General features: G+C 45.9%; 1 protein-coding gene across 1 annotated transcript in view; it reads left to right on the top strand.

The window, feature by feature from the left end:
• The window catches only part of COLGALT2 (collagen beta(1-O)galactosyltransferase 2), a gene marked incomplete at its 5' end in the record, with an annotated part of 52,146 nt that extends 30,592 nt beyond the window's left edge, over positions 1-21,554 (top strand). Inside the window, 11 exons of the mRNA XM_084290742.1 lie at positions 2,580-2,690; positions 4,188-4,305; positions 5,083-5,217; positions 8,947-9,151; positions 15,119-15,238; positions 15,710-15,786; positions 17,389-17,495; positions 18,312-18,444; positions 19,761-19,888; positions 20,535-20,741; positions 21,194-21,554. Coding sequence (XP_084146868.1) covers positions 2,580-2,690; positions 4,188-4,305; positions 5,083-5,217; positions 8,947-9,151; positions 15,119-15,238; positions 15,710-15,786; positions 17,389-17,495; positions 18,312-18,444; positions 19,761-19,888; positions 20,535-20,741; positions 21,194-21,470 — 1,618 coding nt within the window. The 3' untranslated portion in view covers positions 21,471-21,554. The remainder of the gene's footprint in view (positions 1-2,579; positions 2,691-4,187; positions 4,306-5,082; positions 5,218-8,946; positions 9,152-15,118; positions 15,239-15,709; positions 15,787-17,388; positions 17,496-18,311; positions 18,445-19,760; positions 19,889-20,534; positions 20,742-21,193) is intronic.

Genomic DNA, 21,554 nt, shown 5'->3' with positions numbered 1-21,554 from the left:
AAAGGTCTGCTAGGCTGGGAATTTACCTTCTAGTTAACACCACCATTATGGCCTGGGCAGTGAAATGCCATATTCCTTCTAGCAGTTCCCTCATGGGCAGCTCTAGAGATTCCTCTGGGTTGCCATTCACATGTCTCACTTCGTGCTGGAGGCTATGCACACTGCCCCACTGGGGGCAGGATGGAGAGTCCCAGCTGCATATACAGCACTGAACAGAGACTAATCTCCAGGTCAAGATAGAGAAGCAGCCAGCACAATGCCAGGACTAACATGACTCACCCATCCACCCACCTTCTACTTTTCCTCTCCAGGCTTTAGCAAACCCCTCCACATCTCCTACCTCATCTTCTGTGAGCTAGAGACTGGGATGAGGCTTGCTGAGGGAAATGTGCACATGCTGAGCTGTGTGATTATTTTAAGGGACTAGCCTGGACATGGCAAAAAGCCTGGAGTGAGCTGGGCTCCATTATTCTTCAGGACAGCCCCTGTCATCTTCACTTGATTTGCATGATGCCCGGTTGCTGTGTGGTCCCGCTGTACAGCAGGAGCTTCTTGATGTACTGCAGCTCCCATGATAGCCATGAACAAAAAGCCCTTTTCTCAGTTTTGTGGCATCTGAGGAATTTTGGAGCTGTTGTTCAGTGCCTGTGCAGCTGGAGTGTGGAAGGAAAGCAGAATAAGATGAATGAAGTGGCTGGGACACCCAAGCAAGTGTCCTCAGCCAGGGGTCTGAGTCAGTGATCTGAAATCCATACAATACATGGGACAAGTTTGGGTAGTCTGTTCTACCCAGTCAGCAGTGACTGGCAGTTTTCACCTGGTTAAACATCCATGAAAACTAGATTTGCAGTGGGGTCTAAAGATTTTGGTCAAAAGCAAATCCCACAGTTATAACTGAACCCAGCCTCAGGTGAGAACAGTTGATAGGAGCAAGAAACCAACATCCATTCAGTTGCTGAACTTTCCTTATTTATTGTTTTAATAAACAGGAATCAATGTTCAGTAAATAAGCTTCCTGTCCTTAAGTTATTGTGTTCTTCTGATTATAAATAAGCTTTAAATCTGAGTTCTTGGTCGTGTTTTTGAATTTAAACGAGTATTTGTACTCCCAAAGGAATATAATGGGACTGTGAATTCCCCATGGAGTTTGCAGAGCTGTGGCTGCACTGGCTGTATCCTGCCATGGATCTGTGCTTTCCTGCCTCCCGGCCAGGAAAAACGAGCAGCCCTTCAGCTAAAGGGAGTTTGCTGTGGGAGTGGCTGTGCCCGTGGGAGTAGCTGGATGTCCTGTGGCAGAGGTCCCAGTCCCCGGGAAGCGCATACTGGGAGGGGGCAGCTGGGAAGTGACTAGGCGTGCCCCCCCGGTAAACCTGAGGCTCGCAGGCAGAGATGAGCCTGTGGCTTCCAGGGCTCCTTTCCATGCAATGGCCCTTAGGGATGTGTCTCTGAGCATCCTGTTTGGTTTGTGCAGCTGTGCTACCCAACCCCTCAGGAAAAACATCCTTTGGATGCTGATTTCTGGGAGGATGCAGAGGCTGGAGGGTAAGCAGGCAGGTTTCTCCTGTCCCATAGTTTGAGGTGGAGTGCTGTTACTGGCTTTTAACATGGTGTCTGCACAAAGCTCCTCCGGGTGTTTTGTACAAACTCATGACCTCTGTGTCTCAGTAAGAAAGCAAGATATCTCTCTGTGCCTCAGTGTTGCTGCTTGCTGGCTATAGCTGGGGGTGAAGGTCCTGATCCTGCTGTACATCAGATCAGGCATTCCTGCCTTTCCCCACCACCTCTGTGTCAGCTTGACCATCCGGGGGACAGCTGTGAGGGGCTGGGCAGGTTGCAGACTGGAGGCAAATGGATTTCTAGGCCATCATTCCCTGTGCTGCTGAGCAGCAGGTAAGGCGTTCCTTCTCCTCGCTAGCTGTGTGTCTTAGCAGGGGCTCCTCCTGGTGTTTCAGCAGAGCCTCCACATTGACGAGAGTGATCCCTGGAGTGGGAGGCAGCAGAGCATGCCGTGCAGCTTAAGTGGTGTACTTGCGGGGCAGTACAGCATGCGGAGTAAAATCCTGGGGCTTCCAAAGTTGGGACTCACCATGGGCCATTCATTCATCATGTGATGCCATCCTGTCTATTCCAGAGGATGAACTGAATGCAGTTGAAGGGATGCGATCCTGACGGTCAGCAAGGGGAGTTCAGCACGTGGGCGTTAACAGCAGAGTTCAGACCTGTGCCAGCTTAATGACAAAGCTTCTGGGTTTCAGGGAGGCAGGGGACCAGTGAAAGCGAAGTGGTGTGCAAGGTTGCCTTCATCAAGGGAGTGTTTTTGCGGGAGTGGGGCTCTGCTGTGTGCCTTAACATCTGTGGAGCTGCAGTGAGTTTTACCAGGAGCTGGATGTGCTTGTAAGAAATTGGTTCTTCCTCATTTACTCATTGGTTCAACTCATTTACCACCTGGGAAAAGGTTTTGAGCATAACCTTCCTCATACCATCCTAGCCTACTGCAAATAGGCAGACTCAGGGATTTAACTACTCTTCTTGCCTAAATCTTGTATGAACAGTGGTATTTGTGTTTTTTATTTTTCTAGGGCAGCCACTGATCACAATGCTGATAACACCACAGCAATCCTTAGAGAGTGGCTGAAGAACGTGCAGAACCTCTACCATGATGTGGAGTGGAGGCCAATGGAAGACCCGCAGTGAGTACTGCAGGGAGGGGCTGGCTGAAGCTGTTCAAACTATATATCAAATTTTGTATTTTTTTTAATATATTTTTATTTTTTTCCTTTTTTCTTTTTGGTGGGGTCTGTTCTATTGAAACTGTGTTCTGGTGGAACACATAAAAAGGTCTTTGATTTCAGTGAAGCAATTCATGCAGAACTTTGGAGAAAAAAGCATTTTCCATTCAGTTATACAGCATCTGCAGTTGCTCTCTTTGCATGGTAAAAAAATCACATCAAAAGCTACAGGGATTAAAAACTGCTATTCTTTATCTGCAAGGGAGCAGAGAAATCATAGCCTGTTCCCATAGTTTCTGTGAAAGTTCTGTCCCTGGCATCAAATACTCAATAAATTCTGAGCCAGGGAACTATGTTTAATTCAGCATATTATGCCTTTGCATATGATTTGCAGGATTATTCCTTTGAAATATACTGTTAGGTTTAAAGACAATCCTCTTTCAGGGAATTAAGGACTACACCTACTGAAATACATGATTTTGAAGTAGAAGAAACATGTTTAGGTTTTTATTATTAAGATCAGCTGTTCCTTCATCTTGTTCTATTTTCTATTTCTTCTATTTATAATATTATTTATTATACTTTCCCTTTGGTTTAAGCTTGCTTATGCTTTTGAGGTCTTTAGTGTGGTGGTGTGACATTCGTTGTGCAAACCTACCAGGACTGGTTGTTTTATTGATTTATTTATTTATTTTTAATCCTTGCATTGCAATTGATGTTTCCTAATCTTGTCAAACTTTTTTTTTTTTTCTTTTTAAGTTCTGTAAAAAAAAATTCTGAAATTCTTAGCTCCTTCAGTGGCTTATGCTGGCACTGTTTCACAGCCATGAATTATATCTCACATAAGGATCTGTCCCAAAGTTTCCTACCATCTCTGTTGCAAAGATCTGATCCTGAAAACAGAGACATGCACATAACTTTGTTCCCATGACTGGGCCCCTGGGCTTGGGTGTTGGGTGTTTGTTGGTTTAAGAGGTGTTACCAGAATGTGTTAACAGTTACTAATAATACACAGAGCCTGGGGGAATCTAAAATGCTCTTCATATTCACATCCTCAGCTGTGTTGATTCTGCTGTCTTTATAGACTTAAAGCCTAGCAGAGGACTTTCTACCAGAGGGTCAGATGAGGTAAATTAGCTTCAGTTCATTTTAGGAGGGTAACCTCTGCTTTCCTCAGGTGAGGGCCTGCCTGCTGCAGAAGAAACTGTTGGTTTTGACAGTGCAATTTTGCTTGTGGCCACTTGGTCAGCAGGAAATGCTGTAATGCTACCTGTTTTCTGCTGTCTTGTGTACACATGCCAGTGTGAAACGTGGAATCCTTTTCCCTCAGAACCACTTTTTTTTTGTTTGTTTTTGTTTTTACCTCTCCTGAGTTACCTGAGGTGACTCTGATGCTGCTTTCCTTTTTCACAGAAGGCAGCAGGGGAACTAGACTTTTTTGATTGCTTTCCTTGCTAGGTCTTACCCAGAAGAAATTGGGCCAAAGCATTGGCCAAGCTCCCGGTTCACCCATGTGATGAAACTCCGACAGGCTGCCCTGCGTGCGGCGCGAGAGAAGTGGTCAGACTACATCCTGGTAAATACAGTGCTTGATTTATTAACTGTCCTCAGGCAAAAGCTTTTCAGGTAGTCAGTCACTCTGATAGTTGGGGCTGTCTGAAGGTTTCCTCTCCACATAAAGTAAAAGCTCTATGCAGTGAGATGCATTGTATCATTTCATGTTCTGATGAGCAAGACTTTGCAGTTAGGGGGACTAGTCCCTGGGTAAGCCAAAGGCTTTATCCACAGGGTTAGAGGTTCTGGCTAAGCTGTTTTTATCAGGATTGAATATAGTCTGGGTGGTGGGTAAGTACCTGCAAAGAGTCCCACAGACTGAAACATTGCCTGCTTCTGGTGAAATGTAAGGGGAATAGATGAGCAGGACAGCTGTGGAAAGATGTGTGCCTTTTGGTCACTGCAGCAGCAGTTAATAGTGGTGTTTCTGCAGCCTCTGAAGAAGATGAGAGTGTGGGGCCTGTTTTTTCAAGAGTTCTTCCTGATCCTCTTCACAGAATAGACCAACCTGACTTTTCAGCATTGTTATTTGGCCTTGCATCTCCCTTGCTCTCTGGTGGAGTAGTTCTGTGGAGTCCTCTGAAAGCTCCACATCTTTCCCCAGCCCATATTTCTGTCACAGGGGCAGCTACTCCTGTGTTCACCTATAACAGACATGTACTGTGGTATCAAAACCACCAGCTCAGTGGTTCTTGCTGGTACCTCATGTCTCTGGTCACCTAATTCCCGAGATAATGTCATGGGAAGCATATTGTTTCATCTAATAACAAATTTCTTTTTCTCTTCCCCTCTTCTTTAGTTTGTTGATACGGATAACTTACTGACCAACCCACAAACCCTGAACCTGATGATAGCAGAGAACAAGACATTGGTGGCACCAATGCTCGAGTCTCGCTCTCTCTATTCTAACTTCTGGTGTGGCATCACCCCCCAGGCAAGTGACCTCATGAATGGTGACAGGTGACAGTGTAAGCTGTGCTTTCAGAGACTCCTGTGCTGTGTCTGTGAAGCAGTGGGCGTAGTTTCTCTTTTGTAGACTTTACCACCTGTGTTTGTAATACAGACTGCTCCCTCTTCTGAAAAATAGCTGCTGTTGCTATGAGGCATGTCATGAGGATAGTGGTGTCACACAGTCATCTAAGCTTGCACCTCTCTCACTGGTGGGATCTAAACCCTGGGTGTGCGTATCTTTGGGAAAGGACCGTACGTTTATGGGGAGTCTGGGAATACAGGTAGAGGGGACGCTGCAGTCTATAACAGTTTTTCACGCTTTGTTTTCTAACATATACGTATGAGCAAAGCAATGTATGTTCTGCATTGGGTGTGCAGACAAGTTTGCCTCCTCGTCTGAGATTCCTCACTTTTAAAAAGCTGTATCTGGAGGAAGCTGAGCTTGATTTGAGTGATGTTATTCCTAACCAAAAGTCTGGGGATGTGATACAATCACACTAATGATGTTAAAAAAAAAAAAAAAGCCACAATACCCACAATCACACCAATATTTATTTGAGGTGGTTCCATATGTTTGTATAATAGCCTTAAAATTCGTGGTCTTAAAACTCTTGGTACATAATTTTAGACCAGCTTTCCTGTATATTGATGCTAATCTGAGAGGAATATGCTTTTCTCACTACAGCTCTCTGTTTTATATAGGCTATTTTTCTCACATGTGAACAAGATTTATGTGGTAGACAAACACCCTTTGCCTTGAATGAAGTGTGTATGTGCTGAAGTGCATATGTAAAGGACAGAAGTGCATTGCTTAGAGTTTTGTGTTACCTTTTCAAATCACATGTACTACATTACATGAAGAATAAGATAAAAAATGTGTTAGTAGAAATAGCATTCTTTCTTTAAAGACAGAATGAGGTGAAGCTGTCACCTGTAACTTGTTTGTGCAGCGTTGTGGTGGGCTGACTCCAGCTGGCAGGAAAGTCCCCCTCCAGTCACTCCCCCTCAAGGCAGGATGGAGGAGAGAACTGGAAGGGCAAAAGTGAGGGGAATAAAACATGGGTTGAGATACAGACAGTTTTATAAGTGGCAAAGGAAATAAAACAAACAATGCACAAACATTAACTCACCACCAGCAAAACAGTGCCCAGCCAGTCCCTGAGCAATTCTGGATAAACTTTGGAAAATCTCCCTGGGAGATTTTTTCCAAAGCACACGTCGGTGCACTGTCAGCATTGATGCACTGTCAATGTTGGTTTGGTCACCAGTCTAAAACATAGCAGCATATGGACTTCTGTGGAGAAAATAATCTGCATCTCAGTCAAACCCAGTACAGTCACCTTGTTTATAAAAGGATTTTAGTAAGAGAATCAGTTATACAAAGGGGCAGATCTATCACCACAGTCATTTGAACTTTTTTTTTCCCTACTGTTTTCATTTCCAATGTTTTTGACTAAGCTCTAGATGGGCCTTCCAAGACATTGAAGCTGAGATAAGGAATGTAGTTAGTGCTTTTTTTTCTCTCAGCCCACAGGTAAACCTCAATAACGAGATGATTTCTTTGATCTGTTCTCCAGTCAGCTGCCATCATATATTTTGTTATGTTCTGGGGAGATGGGATCTGTGTATCTCCTAACCTAGCGAGAATTTTTTCTGCTCATGTTTGCCCTGGAAAGTTTCAGGATTTGCATTTTCCTTCCATCCCCAGATTTTGTCTTTCTTTCATTGTAAATACAATAGACAAATGTGCTTAAGCCTGAGCTGCAGATATGTCTTTCAACATCCCTGGGGCATATGAATATGAGTACTTCAGAGGGGCTCCACAGTCCTAACCTTCCCTTCCCTCTTGCTTTATTCCGGAGAGCTAACTGGATACTAATTGTCATTATTGATGGAATGAAGCACACTCCCCTCTTGCAGTTACCTGATGTAAAACATAATTGTTTCTGGTGTTACAAGCAAAGTGAAAACAGAGCAACTGTTCTGTAAATCAGAAAATGGGTTGCTTGTATTGCTTGTACAATACGTAAATCAGCTTTGCTTCACAGACTGAAGTGGATCCCTGCCTGTGTACACCAGCCTCAGCCCTGGCCCCCAGTGTTACCTGTTCAGTAGTAATTTTCCATCAATTAGCATTAGCTAATTGAATTAGCTGCAAAGAGAAGAAAAAAGTAGCAGCAAAAGCATCTTCCAGAATTTGAGGAGAAAAAAGCTGCTCAAATGAAAAGGGAAGTTCCCACTTTCATTCTTATTCTTATTCTTTTAGTTGCTGCTGGCTTGTTTCTGTGCTTGTAGTCCCACATCTTTGCTCTTCTCTCTCAGCCTTGCTCTCCCTGGGGAGCTGGGGAGGGAATAACAGCTGGAACACGCCCTGCAACATAGCCTGCAGCACTGAGCAACAAGCCAAACCCAGCTCCGGACAGCTTGATGTTTAGTTGTCATGAAGCTAGCCTTAAGAAAGCACAGCAACAGTGCTGACAAGTTGGAGTCTTTCTTGATTACACATGATTTACAATCAGTAAAAAGCCCTAAAACCCTGTAGAGAGTGATTGGAGGAAGAGAGGTCAGTTTCCAGCATCTTTTACCAGTGGACAGTCTCCAATGTCTGTTAAAGGTTAAGTGTCTTAACCCTTCCTTCGGTGAGAATGCTAGTAAGGTCTGTACCTGCTCAATTTTCAAATCAGGCTGGTTGTGTTTGAGACATCTGGTCCTCACAATGTGGTCAGAAGGCTTTTGAAGGGGATACAGGGGACCACAGATGCATAAACAAACAGATGCACCACTCTCCTACACAATACTAGGGTAAAGTGGTTTTGCAGTGATCTGCTTGGCTGCTGTTTCTAGAATCCTCATGGAAAATGTAACGTAGAAATAACATCAACTTACTTTAGTGACTCATCATTTCTGTAAAGACCAGTGTCTACTCTGGATTCAACAGTCAGTTGTGTTCAGATGTCTAATTGGTGCCTTAGGACTTTCTTTCTGAAGGAATTCTGTGTATTTATTTCCGAAACTGATAGCTTTAGAGGTATTGCACCTGCAAAGCCAGCTGTGAGCTGCACACTATGGGTGATGCACCCATCGGGCTGGAAGGCTAGCAGAGCTTGTGGGTACAGAGAAAGGAGCTGACTGAAGTGCCTCCCCCAGAATGACTCTGTGGGGAGAGCTCAGGAATTGGTTTTAAACCTGTTTGCCTTGGGATGGAGCAAGCAGGGATTGTTGCACAGCTGATGGAGACACAGGTGTTGTCTTCCCAGAAGTCAAGTAAATATTTTTTGAAGTCATGGTCAGAAATAATTTGTAGGTCCTATTTTGAGAGACTGTGAATGCCCTTTGTGTGTGTTGAACATGGGGGATGCCACACATGCTCAGCAGCCTCCAGGATCAGACCTGAGAGTCTGAGTGCAAAAAAAGGTTTTTGGAGAGCTGGGGTAGAATAGTCACGGGTTTGAAGCTCTATTGCAAGATGATTTTGCAGTGGAAAGGCTTGGATTTCCATTAACTTCTAAAAGACAGGGTCAAGCTTTACCTTCTGAGATGGGAATTGTTTATAAATACTTGACTAAGCCCTTTTCAAATGGGGTATACTTCAAAATCTGAGAATTGGGCACTGATTCATCCCTGCTGGGAGGGCGTAGGGTGAGAGCTTTTCCTAGGGAGCATCTATGAAACAAATCTCTTGTAACAAGCAGCTTGCTCGTTGTGTTTGCAGGGCTATTATAAAAGGACCCTGGATTATCCCCTGATTCGGGAATGGAAGAGGACAGGCTGTTTTGCTGTCCCAATGATTCATTCCACATTCCTCATTGACTTGAGGAAAGAGGCCTCTACCAAGTTGATGTTCTATCCGCCCCACCAGGACTACACCTGGAGCTTTGATGATATCATGGTCTTTGCCTTCTCCAGTCGCCAAGCAGGTATGTCTGGAACCTTTGCTGGGGAGGGTTCACTAGTAGACATGCAGATCTCTGCTTGGAGTTTAGAGGCTAAAAGCCATGTGTTGACTTCAGTGGTGAGTTTGTACCCTGTTCCTTTGCTCTTTTGAATCTACTCAAGGATAACCAACAAGTGATTGGCGATGCAGTGTCAAGCCACAGCTAGTTTCAGAGGCCATGGGAGTAACTCTTGGGATGGCGACAATGTTTCAGAGTCTAAATATGTGGCATCTGTCCTTGATTTGTGTTGCAGCAAGGCAGTAGTGAACACAGGTGAATGCTGTGAAAGTGGAAGTCTGTTCGTAAGGTATCTAAAGTCACCACTTCAGGAGACTCCTGGACTCTCTTTAGATGTAGCAGTCATTGTGGAAAACAAACTAACAAAAAAACGTAGTTGCTTACCAAGTGCTCATGAGGCCTTGGTTCATGGCAGCTCAGCAGTTGTACATGAGTTGTTGTATTTTTTGTCTTAAAGCAAAGCCAGTGCAACTTTCAGGCTGTGTTGAGAGGAAATCATAGCCAGGCAAGGGTGGGTTAGAGCTGATTTGTGAGTAGTAAAATCTTCGCATAGTTGGCACTGTTCCATCGGTATATGAGGAGAACCAGTCAAGTGCTGAGCTGTCTTGAAACCCTTGAAGCACAGTGGAGAGAGAATGTGCACCACTCTGGCTGATACTGGGGTCTTTGATGGTGGGAGGATGTCAGCTGGACCTGAAATACAGAAGTCCTTTTAGGCTAAGCCACAACCTTGGTGTCCTCATCCCTGTTCAGGAATGGCTGTTGGTGTTAGCAAAGAGCTCCAGGTGTCTCAGAGGAAATGTCTCTCTAAAATGCAAGATGCTACTGCTGCTTGTACTTGTGGTGAGAATGTTAAGTCCCATTTATTCTCGGAGAATGGATCTGATGAGTATTCTGCCTCCAGCAATGTCCTGGGTAGCAGCAGGCCTATATGAAGCAGTGCCAGAGCTGAGGGTTGCTTCTGGAAAGCCTATGTCTTTAAAAGCTATTTGTATTTTTCTTTGCCCTGTTGTGTTGGACGGAAAAAGTTTAAGACTTTATAAGATAAAAGGGGATGAAGAAACTTCAGCAGCACCAGTGAAATGCACTTTGATCCGGAGCTTCATGACTAGTTTTGCTGGCTTGCTGAGGTGAAATAGTATTGTCAGCCCTCTCCCTCATCACAGCATGGGGCTTTAAAGAAGAGAAAAGTTGTTTGAGAGTCAGGACTTCAGTACCTTGGCTTCAGAGAAGTCTGAATAGCAAAGTGGGCTCCTTCAGATCTACCTGCCCTACTTGTTCCCTCTGACAGGTTTCCCAGAGATGTACCATCCAATGAGAGTGGTAACTGCATTGCAGTAGCTCCAGCTGTTTAAGAAATATTTCAGGGATTCAAACCCATCATTTTTTCCTTTGATTCTAGAACATCTTAATTTTTTCCAGTACTGACCCATGACATGAAAGCCAGTGCTTTGGCATTCTGGCCCGTCAGTCTGTTGGCTTTTGTCCTTGGCTGAGTTTTGCACCCTGGATAAAAGGATAACATCCAAGTTCAGAAATGTGCAAAATGTATGGACTGTGAGGCAAATTTCTCTTTGGAGGAATTTCACTTACTTGACTAAAGTCACAGGGATGTTGGGTTTTGTCCAGCCCAACTACTACACTTAACACCACATATCAAAACAGCAGTTTTCAGCAGTGAGTCTATTGCTTGACACAGCTGTTCCGTGATGCTCCAGAGAGACTGTCCCACTTTTGCTGAGAGGACGTGGCTCCTAATGGGACTACTGACTTGCAACAAAGCTCAGTGAAGGTGTTTTGTTGAGTGATGGGCCTGCATACTGAGAATAGGAGAGAATAAGAGATCTTTCTCTTCTTCCTGCAAAGGTGTGAGGGGCACAGCCGAGAACAGAGGGAGTTGACACTGTAGAGCTGCTTGCACTTGCAAGATAGCATTTTGTCAGCCATATCTCCTGAGCTTCCTTTCAGCCTCAGGCTCTGAAGACCTAAAGCCAGCCAGCAGGAAGGTCCAGTTACAGGGGTGGGGGGGGAAATTTAGGTTGCCTGACTATGGCTGTGGGTTTGGTCACTGCCTCACAAAGGATAATACAAGTATCTGTAGCTTTTCTGTCCCTTGTAGCAGTAGTTATTTTTATTAGAAAAACAGAGCTGGAGAGTGAGTCCTGCTCCCTGTTTTAAGGCAGTTTTACTATTTTGAAGTAGCCTTTATCCCAGAAGGAACAGAAATATTGGTATGAGTCTACACAGATTAACTGTGTTTAAGCCAGCGGAAGATAAGAACAGAGATCAGTGAGCCAGATAAGATTAGTTGATTAGATCAGTGCCAAATCCATTAATGTCAGCAGGTCATACTTTTTTATTCTGCCATTTACCTAAACTACAGCTGACAGCTGAATGTGTTTTGGCAAGTAGTGCAGCCAACGATTTACTTGCAGAACTTAAAATGGTGTAAACATTGGAGTTGTAATGCAGACAGTTCTGCTCTGCTAAAAATACCAGGGATTAAGGGGACCAATACATGAAAGCATCAACACACCAGGTAGTGTCTGCTTTTCATTTATTTTCTAGAGAGAAGGGAGTTTTTGTGCTTGCTTCATTAAATAGGGAAAAAAATGCAGAAAAGCTTCCAGGTTTGAATTTATTTATTTATTTTAAATCTGTTTGTCCAGTTGAATGGACTTTAGCAGCTTTAAGATGGTGGTTAATTAATAAAGGACCTTGCCAGAGCTCAATTCTGATCATGCATTGCTGGGGCATTCCCGATGAAGAAGCTCAGCAGTGAGTGTGTCTCTCCCTTGCAAAGGGCTCTGTTCTAAGAATCATAGAATCGCTAAGGTTAGAAAAGACCTCCAAGATCATCAGCACCATGTCCAACCTTTCCTTAAACACCCCCAGGGACGATGACTCCACCACCTCCCTGGGCAACCCGTCCCAATGCCTGACTGCTCTTTCTGAGAAGAAATGTCTCCTCATTGCCAACCTGAACCTCCCCTGGCACAACTTGAGGCCATTCCCTCTAGTCCAATCACTAGATAACTGTGAGAAGAGGCCGACCCCCAGCTCCCTACACCTTCCTTTCAGGTACTTGTAGAGAGCAATGAGGTCTTCCCTGAGCCTCCACTTTCCCAGACTGAACAACCCCAGTTCCCTCAGCTGCTCCTCACAGGACTTGTGTTCCAGGCCCTTCTCTGGACACATTCCAGGGCCTCGATGTCCTTCTTGTAGTGAAGGGCCCAAACCTGAACACAGCACTCAAGGTGCGGCCCAACCAGAGATGAGTACAGGGGGACCATTGCCTCAATAGTCCTCCTGGCTGCACTATTCCTGATCCAAGACAGGATGCTGTTGGCCTTCTTGGCCACCTGGGCACACTGCTGGCTCATGTTCAGGCAAGCATGAACCAGCACCCCCAGATCCCTTTCCTGTGCACAGCTTTCCAGCCACTCTGCTCCAAGCCTGTAGCACTGCACAGGGTTATTGTGGCCAAAGTGCAGGACTTGGCACTTAGCCATGTTGAACTTCATCCCCTTGACCTCTGCCCATTGAGCCAACCTGTCCAGGTCCCTCTGCAGGGCCTTCCTACCCTCTGGCAGATCAACATTTAACCCTCAACCTGGCGTCATCTGCAAACTAACTGAGGGTGCACTCAATTCCCTCATCCAAGTCATCAATAAGGATATTAAAGAGGATGGGCCCCAACACTGACAGCTGGGGAACACCACTGGTGACCAGTCATCATTTGGATTTCACTCTCTTTGTTGGATATCTTCAGATTCAGCTCCTTGAGCAAGCATTTGTGAAAGCTTTCAAGTAGAAGGAAGTGACATTATCACTTTTTTGAAAGTATCTTTCCTCCTCACTTGTAACCTCTCTGTAGGATTTTCCTCTCATCTTCAGGCCACTTTAAAAAGTATTCCTGGAGAGGAGAGTACTATTGTGGCAGACTTGACATTTCCAAGATGGTTATCACAGAATCACAGAATCGTCTAGGTTGGAAGAGACCTCCGAGATCACCCAGTCCAACCTCTGACCTAACACTAACCAGTCCTCCACTAACCCACATCACTGAGCTCTACATCTAAATGTCAAACACATTCCTCAAAGTTCTTCGCCAACACAGGTGAAAGTATCTTGGTTTTATATTCTAGCCAAAGCAAGCAGAAGCAGGAAGATATTTGAATGCAAAGCTCAGACTGAAATCCTTGCTAACCTAGTAACAAACCCTGTAGCTATACTGATACCTTGGGCTTGGGCTTTGCAACTTCATCCTGTATGACTCCAGGCAGGGCCTCCTCTCACCACAGAGGGATGGGGTGTCCAATAGGACTACTTCCCTTTCACCTGAGCCCCTTCACCCTGTGCAGGTTTCTAACAAATGCAGCCCTCCTGTATTTCAACGGGGAGTCTTGCCCACTCATGAGTGGAAATGCCTCCATCCTGAGCTTTGAGGCCTGCATGTTTTCCCTGTCTTTGAGACCTATTTTTGCACTCCTTGTTTGGAGGCTGTTGCTGAGCCCTGGATCTGTACAGGGAGAGAGGCTCCATGCCATGTGTTCGCTGCTGCTTCTCCGTTAGCACATCTGTAGTCGGAAGCCCATTTGACTTCTGTGCCAGCCATTTTATCACTTGAGGCTGGCTTGCTCAGAGGTTGAAAGCCTGTTCCAGTACTCTGCTTCTGGCTCTGGGTCTGTGAGGCAATTGAGTTAGGTGAGGTACCAGGTGTGAGCAGTGCAGTTGTAGTTTTGGGAATGGGGGTTTCTGTGGTACTCTCCAATTTTCTACAGTAGCCCTACAGAGTTTATCAGTCACTGCTGTTGCTAAAGGCCAGTTCTGCCCTCTGCTGTAGAACTGCTTTTATACTGTGAAGGCGACAGCCAGAGGAGACCCTTTCTCTGATCTAAGATGTGGGTTCCCAGTCTCTCCTAGGAGAAAACTGATTGCAGTTAAAAGCCCTTGCTGTTAGGGAGCAAGTAGAAATTGTTTACATAGGAGAGGCCAGTTGCTGTTATCCGGTACAACAGAAAATGGCACAGTGATTTTTATTGACTCATGAAATATCCCGAGTTGGAAGGGACACATAAGGGTTGTTGAGTCCAACTCCTGGCTCCATGCAGGACCACCCAAAAAACAGACCCTGTGTCTGAGAGCATTGTCCAAACACTCTTTGAACTCCAGCAGGCTCAGTGCCATGACCACTGCCCTGGGGAGCCTGTCCCAGTGCCTGACCGCCCTCTGGGTGCAGAACCTTTCCCTAACTCCCAGCCTGACCCTCCCCTGTCCCAGCTCCATGCTGTTCCCTCGGGTCCTGTCGCTGTCCCCAGAGAGCAGAGCTCAGCGCCTGCCCCTCCGCTCCCCTCGTGAGGGAGCTGCAGGCCGCCATGAGGCCTCCCCTCAACCTGCTCTACTTTGGGCTGAACAAACCAAGGGGCCTCAGCCGCTCCTCACATGTCTTCCCCTCTAGACCCTTCACCATCTTCATAGACCTCCTTTGGACACTAATAGCTCTATGTGCTTGTTATGTTGTGCCGCCCAAAGCTGCACCCAGTGCTTGAGGTGAGGCTGCCCCAGGCAGAGCAGAGCAGAGCACCCCTCCCTCAGCCAGATGGCAGGGCCGTGCCTGAGGCACTCCAGGGCACAGTCAGCCCTTTGGCTGCCAGGGCCCACTGCTGGCTCATGATCAGCTCGACACCGACCAGAAACCCCAGATCCCCTTCTGTAGGGCTGCTTTCCTGCCTCGCATCCCCCATCTGTACGTACAGCTGGGGCTGCCCCATCCCAGGTGCAGAATGTTTTTGAATTGTTTGCTGATGAAGCAGAACCTCTTGAGATTGTAGTCCAGGTATAAGTTTGATTATGGCTATATATCAACAGAGCAGTGAAATCTGCTGACAAAAGACCTGACTTTATTTTCTGTTTTTCTGTGACCCTCAGGAATTCAGATGTACATCTGCAACCGTGAGCACTATGGTTTCCTTCCCATGCCCCTGAAATCACATCAGATGCTGCAAGAAGAAGCTGAGAACTTTGTGCACACGTTAATTGAAGCTATGAGTAAGTTGCTGTGCTCTGCTGTGATGGAGCTCCCCAGTTAATGATGGTAGAGCTCTGCTGCCAGTTCCCAGGTCTTCCCCTTGCGAGTCTGGGAGAATTTGTATCCTTACTGTTCTCACACAGTTTTGATATACACGTTTTCCAATTTCCACGGCTTTTCTACATAGAGGTGTAATCATGGCTGAGTCAACTCTGTTCACAAAACCCCTCAACTTCCCCATCAATTGCAAAATTGCATCTTTAATGGGGAAAGGATGCTGCAGAACCTCATCTTTATCATGAGATCTGTTTGGCACATAGGTGCTCCCTTCTGCTATGCAGTGTGGATGCTTTTTGCTGCACCCACTGCTGCCCTGACTGCACATCCCAGCTCCCGGGGCTTTAGGCCCAGTGATGAAGACATATGCAGATACATTATATCAACTAAGCGCGTGCATCAAGGTGATGGTTGGGATTTCTCCTCTCTTACAGTTGATCGTCCTCCCATTGAACCTTCTCAGTATGTCTCTGTTCCTCCAAAGCACCCTGACAAGATGGGATTTGATGAAGTAAGAATCTTAATTTGCTGTCCTTGTCTTCCCATTCATTACTCAGAGGGCTTGGGTTCTCCAGGTAGCTGAGCTTCCAGATGTTTCTCTTGGAATATATTCTCTCTTCACACAGTTAGTTCTTTCCCAATTATTCATTTCTTTTCCCGTTTCTTCTAAATCTGACTCTACAGAGCAGCTTGGCAGTCCCTTCATTCTGTGATAAAAAATGGTCCTTTAGGAAAGCTCTCCTGCTCTGAAGTGACGGAGGAGAATGATTTCTGTAACCTGAGAAACACATTATAGAGCCCAGAGCAGCTGAGGGAGACAGGCCTTGAGCAAGGCTCTAGCCCAAGCTGGGTATGTCCTTGAGAGATGAAGATCACTCATGTGGCCACCTTACTGTGGCAGCTGTCCCCCTGTCCTGTTTGATTGCCACATTTTTCTGCTTAAGTAAAAAATATCTAGAAAGATCATTGCTGATGCTGGTAGCACCCCAAGACCTTGCAGAAATTCCTCTCACATCTCTTTCTCACAATGTGGAGAGAGTAGGCATTGAGGGGAGAGGGCTGGAGAGGGATCTGCTGTGCTAGTGATTAGCTAGTGTCCATGTTTTTCACAGAGCCATAACCCCCTTGTGTATACAGCTGCCAGGGTTGCAGTGGCACCGTGACTGAGGGAGCTGTGGTGATCAGGGGAGCCTTTGTTTTCATGCTTGTTTTGCTACATCTGTTTATATGACTTGTATAGTAAAGTCTGAACTTGATTTGGCTATGTGTGTTTGAGTGCTGTGTTTAGAACACAGCTGGCATAGGTTTTTTCCATGTTGTCCTTTGTGGCTGCACTTTATTTATCCAATTTATTATTTTTGCATTTGTACTGGGCTGGAATTTGATCTGCTTCTTACTGGGATGAGGTTTTGCTCCACAACCTACAAGGCTTCAATTGTACTTGTCTGTCTGTGACTGAAAAATATCCCTGACCCTCTGCAGTTTACCTGCAAGTGAGGCTTCAGTCTTCAGCCCTTCACCAAGGAGTCTGTTTCTTCCAGGCTTGGACTGAGCTCTACCCAGACATCTCTGTTCCAGGTCTTGGCTTTTTGCTAGGCTTTCTACTCTGGCAAGGATAACAGCATTTTCAATGCCTGAAGTAATTACAAAAATGTTCTCTTTACTGTGTCTTTGTACTTCTATAGTGACCCCACTGATAATCCTAAATATGGGCAATTGCATCTTCGTGGAGAGACACGTGGGTCAACATTCTTCTTGAACTGGAGCTGGCAAACAAAATTTTTTTTTGTATTTAATAAAAATCAAAACATCCTTTATCTGTGGAAAATAAAGGCTTGGCTCTAGCTGTCCTTCTCTCATCTTTATTCATCATTGAAGACCAACTTTCACTTGTTTCATAAATGGAAGTTGTTGGACAAAGAACAAGCCTCTAACCTTTCAGCTCAAAACCAAACCTATTTTTTGACAAATTCTAAACAATCTCAAATGAAAACACACCTGTATTTTAATAACATCTGCTTTTCTTATGGGGCTGCTAGAAAAGAGTGGATCAGGACTTCCTGTTCTTACTCCCTACCATACCCGGATGCTGATGTCTTTCTCTTCAACCTAGATTTTCATGATCAATCTGAAGCGTCGGAAAGACAGGCGGGATCGGATGCTGCGGACTCTCTATGAACAGGAGATTGCAGTCAAGATAGTGGAGGCTGTGGATGGAAAGTGAGTTTCAGCTGGGGTTGCTGAAGTTTGCAAAACGTGGATTGTGCTTAAGTGCTTTGCACCATCTCCTCAGATACCCTGACCTTCCTTCTGGTGAGGAAGGGTGGGCTGAGGGGGGAGGTGAATGTCACTTTTTATTCACGGGTCTACTGGTCTAAGTGGGGCAGTTCTGCTATTTCTTCCTTCTCTTGACCTCAGTCATTTTACATGAGAGAACCAGAACAGTGTGGTTCAGGTGCAGTTAGGAACCGACATACCATTTACTGGCCTTGAGTCTTGGGTACCCATCTAGACCTCTTAGAAAAATATTCTAAGCCAAGCAACTAACAAGTAAATGGTCCCACAAGAAGTTACTGGCAACATTAAGGGTATGACTTGTCTGTCCTCAGGACGTGCTCTGCCTTGTGGATTTCTCTAACACAGTGTATTAGGGAAACAGTCTGTAAGCAAAAGTGGTTGTGACTTGTCTGATTTCAGCTTCAGCACTGGTAGTCTCAAAGAAGTCAGGTCACAGAAAGTGAGGGTGGCTGGGGTGAAGGTATTCATGGCGGTAGGCATGCTTGAAAGGGAATGCTGCTGGAAGGCTGCAGCTTTCTGTAGACATTTGTCTTCAGACATTTCCAGTGTTCAGTTAGATTTAGAAATGTAAATTAAGATTTTTTTTTTCTTCAGGTTTTTGAGCAAAACAAATACAAGAATTCCTCGACAAACGGCTTTTCCCTGAACATCAGCAGCATTTCCTGTGCTGCTTCTGTGTCTGACTTGTAATTGACTTTTTTTTTTTTTTTAAATGGTGATAGATACTCTCTTTCCCAGAGCACTGAACACGAGTCAGCTCAAAGCTCTCAGCATTGATATGCTTCCGGGTTACCGTGACCCATATTCCTCCAGGCCACTAACCAGGGGAGAGATCGGCTGCTTCCTTAGTCACTATTACATCTGGAAGGAGGTAAGAAGTTTTTGGGTGCTCAGGGTTGCTGCAGGACAGCACTGTGGGCAGACATAATAGGAAAGTACACAGCTAGTCGTAAGGCAGAGCATCAAATATGGTATAGGTTTCTGGAAGCATAGCATGGAAATGTTTTCCTCAGTTTATAGAGGATCATATACAAAGTTTTTCTTGAATGCAGTGCTCAGCTTTCCCTTCTCTGTATTCTATTTGCCAACAGCTTTGAAGAATTTTATCAAAATACAGACCAAAATGCAAATTGCAGACCATCCAATAGCATGCTTGAAGCAAATTTGTTTAGGAGAAAGGCTGGAAGGTTTTGAAGAACAAATGATACTAAAAAACTCCTCTCTTTTTTGTTGTTGTCGTCGTTGTTGTTGTCTTTGCTTCTATATTTGTGCTGAAGCAAGTTCCAATGACTGCTGATTGGCTTTTTCAAGTTGATGTGTTACAATTATTCTTACCAGCAGGGCCCTCTGTTACTTGAGCTAGGAGAATCTTCTTTGGGTAGTAAAAGGTGTGTCTTTTGGCTGTCCCTGGTCATCTGGGGAGTGATGTGCGAGAAAACTGGGCTGCACTGGTCAGAGATGCTGCAATTACGTGCCCTGACATCAACAGGGGGCGCTGTGTCAATGAGATGTAGTGGAGGCAGGAAGAAAGGCTTGATAGTAAAAGAAGAATTGGGAGTGGCAGTGGTTGTCCAGATTTGACAGTGCGGATTGCACCTACTGGTGCAGGGTCCTATATGGATGTATAAGGAGACAACCCTCTGCACGCACGTCTCTGTTTTAGATATAGCACATCTCCACAGGGCAGGGCATTGATCTGAAAAGCCTAGGGCCAGCAGGAGTCATCCTGCCTTGACCTTAGTCGAGCAGGCTGAGCTTTTGGGCTTGAGACTTTCAAATCACCAACAGTCAGATAATAACGGGAGCTTGTACACAGGATGCATTGCATCTATATTCTCTAAGTGGTCAGGGTCAGACTTAGGGTATGCTGGATTGTCCCCCTTCCCGGGCAGCAGGAGGTGGTGGCTCTGGTTGTGCTAGTTGGTAGCTTGTGGTGCAACATCAGATGGAGGGTTTCTCTAGGGGCACCATGTTACTGGTGCTCAGCCTGAAGGATATTTTCAGGCCTGTTTTCACTGGCTCTTGCAGTCTCTCCTGGCTGAGCTATGAATTTGCGAGTGGTTCTCGTGCCTCCCTGCCGGCATGGTCTAGAAGGTACTGCCAGGTCAAGATGGCCCCAGCAATTTCAGGGTGCAAGGAGTGGCCCAAATGGGTTGCTGTGATCACTTCAGTACCCTCTTGTTTCAGGTGGTGAACAGAGAACTGGAGAAGACGCTTGTTATCGAGGATGATGTGCGCTTTGAGCATCAGTTTAAAAGGAAGCTCATGAAGTTGATGGATGACATTGAAGAAGCACAGCTAGATTGGGAGCTTATGTAAGTAACTGGCCCTCAGCCACCTGGGAACTCCTGGGCGCACATACTGTGTCGTGGTAGAGATGCGGGTTAGTGCCAGCCAGAGTTGCTTCTCAGTGGGCTCTTCCCATTAGGAGAGATTTGCCTCCTGGGGTAGGCAGGAGTGACCAAACTGTAATGGGTACTGTCACTGCCCTCTGTGGGCAGTCTGGAGATGCTGCTGGGACAGAGGAGCTGCCACAGCCCTGTCCTGGGGTTTGGGCAGTGGCACCCTAACTCTCTGAGTCTTTCACAGCTGTGCTGCCGACTGGGTTAAGGCACAGCTATGAAAGACTCAGAGAGTCTTTCAAATTCACTCTCAAATTCACAGCTCAGCTGGGAGAGACTGCAAGAGTCAGTGAGAACAGGCCTGAAAATATCCTTCAGGCTGAGCACCAGTAATGCGGTGCCCCTGGAGAAACCCTCCATCTGATGTTGCACCACAAGCTACCAACTAGCACAACCACAGCAACCCAGTCTGACAGTGATGCAGGACAGAAATCTGTGAGCAGGGATTACTTCTTGGATTGATTCTTTGCCCTGTCCTGGTCAAAATAAACAGTTGTGTGGTCGTATTTGTTTCAGATTCACTTCAGCTCAAAATTCTGTTTTCTTTTCACCCTTTCAGATACATTGGACGGAAAAGGATGCAGGTGCAGCAGCCTGAGAAAGCAGTTCCCAATGTCATGAACCTCGTGGAAGCTGATTACTCTTACTGGACCCTGGGGTATGCAATCTCTTTCCAAGGTGCTCAGAAACTAATTGGAGCTGAGCCTTTCAGCAAGATGCTGCCAGTAGATGAGTTTCTGCCGGTCATGTACAACAAGCACCCTGTGTAAGTAGGATGCCTTTGTTGCTCAGTTTGACACGAGCTGGGTCTTGCTGGGTAATCTCAAACCAGTTGGTGATGTGTCTCGCTTCTGTAGCCTGGGTGGTTGGGAACAGGGCTAAGCCTTGTACTTTTTGGTTGTTTGCAGCAGAGCTGACGCAGGTCAAAAGAGGTAACAGACCTGCAGCAGAGGGGTTATTTTGCCCACCCAGTGCAGGGCTTGCAGGCTGGTTCTGAGACATATGACTGAGAGAGACTTTGACTGCAAGAGAGGCTTTGTGTAGGTTGTTTGTGGTTGTAAGGCTGTAGAGTGTCAGACCTGCTTTAGACCCACCCCAGCAACTACCTCCCTGCCCTGGGACCTGTTTGCTCAGTGGATTGACTTGCATCTCAAAGTTATAACCAGTGGCACTGATGAACATTCACTCTGTTTCTGATGATTTTTCTTCCCCATTTAGAGCAAAGTACATGGAATACTATGAGTCCAGAGACTTGAAAGCCTTTTCAGCAGAACCACTGCTTGTTTACCCCACTCACTACACAGGGCAGCCAGGCTACCTCAGCGACACAGAGACCTCTACGATCTGGGACAATGAGACCGTGTCAACTGACTGGGACCGAACACACTCCTGGAAGTCCCGGCAGCAGGGCAAGATCCATAGCGATGCCCAGAACAAGGATGCCCTGCCTCCTCAGTCATCTCTCAACACGCCATCCTCCAGGGATGAGCTATGACTGCCTGCTTCCCCTGGGCTCTGTTGACAGCTGAACCTGCCTCACACCTGCTTTGCACCCTTGAAAGTTGTAGAGCAGCTGTTC

Source organism: Netta rufina (assembly GCF_964035555.1).
Source record: "Netta rufina genome assembly, chromosome: 8".
In the NCBI taxonomy this organism is placed as follows: Eukaryota; Metazoa; Chordata; class Aves; order Anseriformes; family Anatidae; genus Netta; species Netta rufina.
The sequence above is the reverse complement of the archived record's forward strand: the minus strand, read 5'-3'. Positions and strand labels throughout refer to the sequence as shown.